The 6801-nt window shown below is 41.6% G+C and overlaps 1 protein-coding gene across 1 annotated transcript; it reads right to left on the bottom strand.

The window, feature by feature from the left end:
* Nucleotides 1–5231: 5231 nt before the first annotated feature.
* On the bottom strand, nucleotides 5232–5790 carry LOC101300313 (protein RADIALIS-like 6-like). Its single transcript, XM_004291985.1, has 2 exons — nucleotides 5513–5790; nucleotides 5232–5259 (listed from the first exon to the last, which is right to left on the bottom strand). The coding sequence occupies exons 1-2, from the start codon at nucleotides 5788–5790 to the stop codon at nucleotides 5232–5234; spliced, it is 306 nt and encodes a 101-aa protein (XP_004292033.1).
* Between the last annotated feature and the right edge of the window lie 1011 nt (nucleotides 5791–6801).

The following is a 6801-nucleotide window of genomic DNA, read 5'->3' as shown; positions in this document are numbered from 1 at the left end:
CAAACCCAGATTCGTGGTTTTCTTCTTCTTTTTCTATTCTTCTATTCTCTTCTATTGATTTTTGATTTAGGTTTGTGTTGATTTGAGTTTTGATATTTAATGAGGATTGAAAAAGGAGTTTCAGAACGCCCAATCGGCCTCCGCCCAAGCGCCGCCCAGCTCGCCCAAGCGGCCGACTTTCTCCCGGCTGCCTAGCTCAAACGATTAGGGTGAAATAAGGGCGGATGTGCTCTGTGCAGCGCCTAGGCGGCGACTTTTAGAACCTTGCGAGAATCACACAACAGTATTCTACAAAAAACTATTGTGTGATTCTCGGCATAATTCATCAACATATTTCGACAGCTGTCGAGAAGCAGCTTGACTTATGTCGGCAGCTGTCGATGATATCTGCCGAGAGTCACACAATTGTTTTTATTGTAGCGTTGTGTGTAAGTTGGTTAGACAAGCTATTTTTCGTTGTTGTGTGACATGTTGATCAGACAACGATCGGATTAACAACCGTTTTGACCTCTATCAGACAATGTATTTTTCCATTTGTATGATGCATTATCTGGCGTAGTGATTATCTTTGTTTCCCCACCAAAACTTAGCACACTTGTGGTGAAGAGAAGCACAAAAGGACTTAGGTAGCAAAAAACAACTCATAGAATACGATGGAAGAGCTTGAGCCATAACTCTGATCAAAATATCTTTACCCACATCATTGCGAATCTTACTTTGCCACCCTTCCAATTTCTTGCTCAACCGTTACTACTCACTTAAATCCATAATAAGCAAAAATCCACGATGGAATTATTATTTGCTTGTTAAGATAATTAAAATATTATGAAATAATTCAGACCTACTATATAAGTAACTGGTGGAAGTAATATCTTAACTACTTCAGCTAACATATAAAGGAAATATGTGTCGCTAAATATGTTATAAACTGATCATTCAAGAGCTACACATTAATAAAGGAAGGATAGACGCTCCACGTACAAAAGGCGGAGTTGCGTATCCCAAAACCCTAAGTTTTGGTGCAGGGGGTGGATCGATCATGTCGCTAGGCTACTTAGGCGGCGTCTCATCTCGGTGAAGCGATCGAGTATTGTGATTTTCCTCTATTTTGGGGGTGGGTTTGTCAAGGTCGAGTGTTGCTTTGTTGTTGGATAGCTTCGGTTCGGAACATATATGTTTCATTTGAAGGTAGAACTTTGGATGGGAGTTAGTGTCATCGGCTTACAGGGCTACATCGCCGGTTTTCAACGGTGAGTGTCTGTTGACGACAGTGAGATTCTCTATGCAGATCGGCGGCGACAAGACACAAGAGAGGTAGATCGGGTATGTTTGGAATTAGTGGTTTTGTTGTTTGCTTGCGGTTGTGAAGCCGGGAAGATTGCCATGGGCTAATGGCCTGGATGACCGTCGGACTAAATCGGTGGGGTTGCCAGATCTGGAGTCTTTGCGAGGTTTTCGGCAGGGGAGCAGTTCCAGCGCTCCTAAAGCTCGGTGTAATCGGGTCTACTAGTGTGGTGGGGGTGTATGTAGGCTAGGTCTTTTGGTGTTAGCCCACTTGCCATCCTTTCACCATCGTTTGGGCTGGATTAATTAGATTGGGCAGTAGGGTTTGCCAGGATTGTATGACAAGATCCCTTTATGTGCGCTAGATGCTTTTCTTCTCTCCCATGTCAATGAAAGGTACACCATCGGGGTCTGAGGTCATTAATCGGGGAGGAAATAAGTTGAGTTTCTGGGGTATGGTAGGTTATTGTGCTTTTTGGTATTCATATCCTCTTTTTTTTATATAGTTTTGAGGTTGTTCTTTCATGACTTAGCTAGATATAGTTTTACTATGTTTTGAACTATTTCTGCAAGATCCCGCATGCCTCGTAGAAGCTCTTAGCGTGACTCCTGCTCCTAGTCTTCGTTGACTGGCGACCCACAATAGGAGATTGACCAGGACTTTTCGGTCTTTCTCTCTTCGATGGTTAAGTCAGTCGTATAGTTGGTGAAGTGTATTTAATGCTCTGTAGTAAAATTACTTCTTTTGTTGACTTTAGCACTGCATTTATAACCCCGCATCGACTTTTTTCTTGCTTGCCAATCGATATGGGACAAGTGTGCTGTTATGGTTTGTTTATTTGGCCCTTTGTTGTGTGCCTCCTATCTGGCCCAGACTGCTATGACCTCCAAAATGAGGCCTGGTTGGTCTACCTCATGGTGGGTTTCTGGTAGCATCGTGGCCCGAGAAGGTATTCATCTTCTACCGACTACATGAACTTTTTTTGCTTGAGTGGTTTTCGAACCCTCTTGTTTGACCGTTTTCGGTTGTAATGATCTATAATCAATGAGAGTAATCTTTTTCACCTCAAAAAAAAAATGCTATAATCTACTCTCCAATACACAATTTTTTCATTAATTTAATTTGACCATTAAAATTCACATAAACTATTTACGATTTTAAATCGGTTTTTTAAGATAAGCAAGAGCTAGTTCCATGTATGGTGCACTTAAATTTCCAATACGTATTCAAATAAAAGAGTGCAAATTGATGAGTATGATCGAGTGCTCTCTCCGGAATGTAATGGATGCTATATTATTGGAAGGGGTGAACAAGTCGAAGCTTACACTAGTTCCATGGATCATACAGTCAAATTTCTAATACGTATTGAAATAGAAGAGTACAAATTGATGAATATGACCGAGTGCTCTCTCAGGAATATAATGGATGTGTATATTATTGGAAATGGTGAACAAGTAGAAGCTTACGACCTTCCCTAGCCGAACGACTGATCGGGCTTTAAGAAGAGATGACAGAGGCGGTGGTGTTTGTCCCTATGCCATTTGATGAGGCTTTTGTGAGTATTCTTGGAGGCCAGGATGCGATTGGGGACTCTTTTCTTCTACTTTTCTAGTTGACTGCTGTCTAAAAAAGAGATGGTGAAGTCGTTGTGATAAAGTAGTCTGGGATTCACATCCAAAACCAATTGGTAATGGGTAGAGTGACTCAAAGCCTTATAAACTTACAGGCAAGGTCTCATATTCCCGATGTGGGATTGATATCTCAACACGCCCCCGCACGTGTGGCGAATTTTCAAGCCTGACACGTTGACAACTATTTAGGTGACGTGGAGTTCATGTGACCATTGGGCTTCACACGTGAACGTGGGTAACCGGCTCTGATACCATAATAAAGAAGTTTGGGATTCACGTCCAAAACCAATTGACAATGGATGGAATTGCCCAAACCCTTATTAACCCATGGACAATATCTCATATTCCCGATGTAGGATTAATATCTCAACACACCCCCGCACGTGTGGCGAATTTTTAAGCTTAACACGTGGATGTGGGTAACCCTTTCTGATACCATGATAAAGTAGTATGTGATTCACATCTAAAACCAATTGACAATAGGTGGAGTGACCTAAACTCTTATAAACTCATAAACAAAGTCTCATATTTCCAATGTGGGATTAATATCTCAACGCGGCGCCTCCTCCACAGTCTGCGGGGTAAAGCAGAGAGGTCCTAGTTTGTCAGGAGAAAGGCTAGATATTTCTGTTTCAGTTCAAGGAAAGAGATGTCAAGGAAGGTTTTTAATTTCTGGTGGACCATGGTTCTAAAATAATTTGATTTTGGTTCTAGCTAATTATGATGGAATCAGTGAGATTGATGCGCAACGCTAAATTTCGTAAAGTGTAGGTGGTCGTGAAGAGGTTACGCATCGTTATGCGTAATGAGAAGGCCTTAACACACATCAGGAATATATTGGGGACTATATTTGACCTGATCTGGGAGCCCTGCTGAGGAAAGAGCCGATTTAGTGGCTACAATTGGTTCATGATGTTAGTCGGCGGATTAGGGCACAGGGGACTTTTGATATCTTGCCTTCATTCTCGGTCGATCTGGTGTTGAGGTATGAGCGATGCCACAGTTTTTGCAACGCCTGCGGTTTAATTTCTTTCAACACGATGGAGATGCCTGTGAAAAGAAATTAGAGTGAGAGATGGTAGAGGTGCTGGCCTGCTGGGTTCAAAAGTGTCGGTGGATCGGGACGCCACAATGGCGTGGTTGGCAACTGTGTTGTCTAGGTTGACTGTGGGTACGGCAACTCTCAGTGTAGTAGCACCGGTTGTGGTTGGGTCGCTGCCAGTGATTGGAAAAGTTGGGGCAGATCGAGGGGGCTGGGTGCCGCTGAAATCCTAGTGGCGGCTGCAATCGAAACCATCCCTGGTTTTTCGACAAGAAATCCTACTTTTTAACTAGTGTCGACAGTTGAAGACTAGTCCGGGTTGGCTGGGCCTGAGGGTGGGCTGACAGGGTCTGTCTTTGGGTACTGGAGGGTGCTCGGCTGATGGGTGCTAGGCCTAGGCGGTTTGGGTCGTTGCAGGTTGTTGACCATGAGCTACTTCAAGGTCCAAAGCTGAATTGTTGTGACAAGGAAGTGGTAAAGGTATTTTCTTCTCCTTGAAAAAGCAAGACTATTATTCTTAAAGATTTTCTATGATAGAGAAACCGATCATAACCTTCAAACGGAAAGGTTGGCCTTTGGGAAGCAAGAATATGAAGTTTCGAAAGAAAAAGCCAGTGAAAGTGGTTACTCTGCCTCATTTGAGAACCCCAAGGTTTGATAGGGGAGAGGCGTTAACAATAAGGGAAAGGTTCGAAAGAAAAAGCCAGTGAAAGTGGTTACTCTGCCTCATTTGAGAACCCCAAGGTTTGATAGGGGAGAGGCGTTAACAATAAGGGAAAGGAGGTAGCCTAGTTTCCTTGTTTCTTGATGATGACTATCTGTATTTAACTCATGGTTATATTTAGTTGTACAACAATTGAGGTCTTCTATTCAAAAAACAATTAAAGTCTTTAGGCGACTAGTATTTCCGTTGCATAGGAACTAGATAGTTGTAGTTGGAAGTCTTTTATTTAAGTTTGATTAGTGCTCACTTGTAATGAGGTTCACCTATCCTTACAAAGTGTGTCACCGTCGAGTTATTTGGCGCAAGTGTCACTTGATATATGAGCGTTCTGATTGAAGATAATCAATGAAACAATTCATTTTTAACACAAAAAACTACAAAAGGAGACGCTTGCGACATCATGTATTACAGTAAATAGAGAGGGATAGAAACAGATACAAACTCGCACTTTTCTTCTCTGATGGACAGCAAATAGTACATTTTCATTTCTCTGCTGATTTGTAATGATCCACCGAATTACCATCAAAAGGTGCACTGACTTGAAGTTTACTACTGCAGCTTAAGATACTTCAGAAGCCTGCAAAGTAATCACGTAAAATGGTCATTGGCATTAGGGAAACACAGTACTGATTGCATTTGGACCAAAGAATTTGATGGTCTGTAATTAAAAATTTGCTGCATGTAGAGTAGCAGCAACTTTGATATTGGGGACATAAGGTGTGAGGATTTTAATCAAACAGGTTCTGTGCAATTCCCTAGATAAAGAGACCACTTAATTATATACCCAGAATTGTAATTGCATGCATGATACGGATAGAGGTTACAGTTACCTTTCTTCCTCATCAACTTTTGTGGTGGTGATTCCAAGGGACTTGTAGTTAGGAATAGGAACCTGGCCGGACTCAATTTGCCGGAGATCCTCAAGGAGGATATCATAGTGCCTCTTCACTTCCTCGGGTGTTTTATTCCCGCCAACAGCCTTGGCCACATTCTGCCACCGGTCCGGGGTATCCTTGTCGTAAAGAGCCAGAGCCCTCTCAAACACCTTGTTCTGCTTTGGTGTCCAGCGGCTGTTTGAGTCTTGTCTTTTCAGAGAGCTTGAAGCCATGAAATGATCAAATGCTACGAGCTAATATACTGACGAGTTCAAGTAGCTTGCTATGAGATATGGAATAGAAGAGAAACGATAGGTTTGCAGATTACAAGGGGATTTAAATGAGTAGGAACGCTATATATAGGGACGTGGTGCGCTAGAGCCAGTTGGCGAATCTATAAAAGGGAGGAGTGCATGATGCAAACTATTCTTCTTTTACAGGGGGCACAAATGAAGAATCAAATAGATTCAAAGAAAATAAAATGAAAGTTCAGAACTAAACAAGAGTACTTTTAAATTTTATCTTCTCCATTTTTCCTACTCAAACTTTTCAACATATCTCTACTCAACATATTTACATATATCATATGTATTTGAAGTTTACACTACATTAGAGCCATTCGCATGCAAGAGTTATCTTATATATTTGCGATTTTGTTTTCAAAACAACGATCATGATCCTTCATGATCGACAAAAGGAAACACCAATAATTATTGAATAACCCATCAGAAAATGGACGTATTCATCCAACCCCTCAAAGCTTAAGTAGTCAGAGGAGAGCTAGCTGTGTATTACCCAAGTCTGAGAAGGCGATGATCGAGTTATTGGGTTCATACATGCATGCAGCCCTAACCTGCATATCACTCAGTATGTTTTGGATTTACATAAAATTAAGCAAAATGCCAAAGAGGATCAATTTAATTACTTGGGTAATTGAGTTCAATTGATCCTCGGAAATGTGTCTTCGGATCTTTCTTCTGAATAAGATTCCAAAATCTCCATAGCTGGCCACCTGAACTGCACCCGTACCCCGATATTAAAATTACAGTATGAATTGTTTGCTTCTGCATGTATGTGCATCAGTACTCGAGTCTAACAGGTGCATGCTGCATGTTCATTTGGATTCTTACGATATTGGGGATCGATTTTGTGTCCTTTCATTTGGCAGAGAGTTCTCTAAGCGCAGTGCATCATATATTGGTCAGTTGTACATACTTTTCTACTTTTTCTTCATTGTTGCAGGA

Source organism: Fragaria vesca, linkage group LG2 (genome assembly GCF_000184155.1).
Source record: "Fragaria vesca subsp. vesca linkage group LG2, FraVesHawaii_1.0, whole genome shotgun sequence".
NCBI lineage: Eukaryota > Viridiplantae > Streptophyta > Magnoliopsida > Rosales > Rosaceae > Fragaria > Fragaria vesca.
Note: the sequence above shows the minus strand (reverse complement) of the source record. Positions and strands in the feature narration are given on the sequence as shown.

Coding starts and splice junctions, on each gene's coding strand:
- LOC101300313 (XM_004291985.1), bottom strand. CDS start 5,790: ATGGCTTCAAGCTCTCTGAAAAGACAAGACTCAAACAGCCGCTGGACA. Junction 5,260..5,512: donor AAAGTTGATGAGGAAGAAAG/GTAACTGTAACC, acceptor ATTACTTTGCAG/GCTTCTGAAGTATCTTAAGC.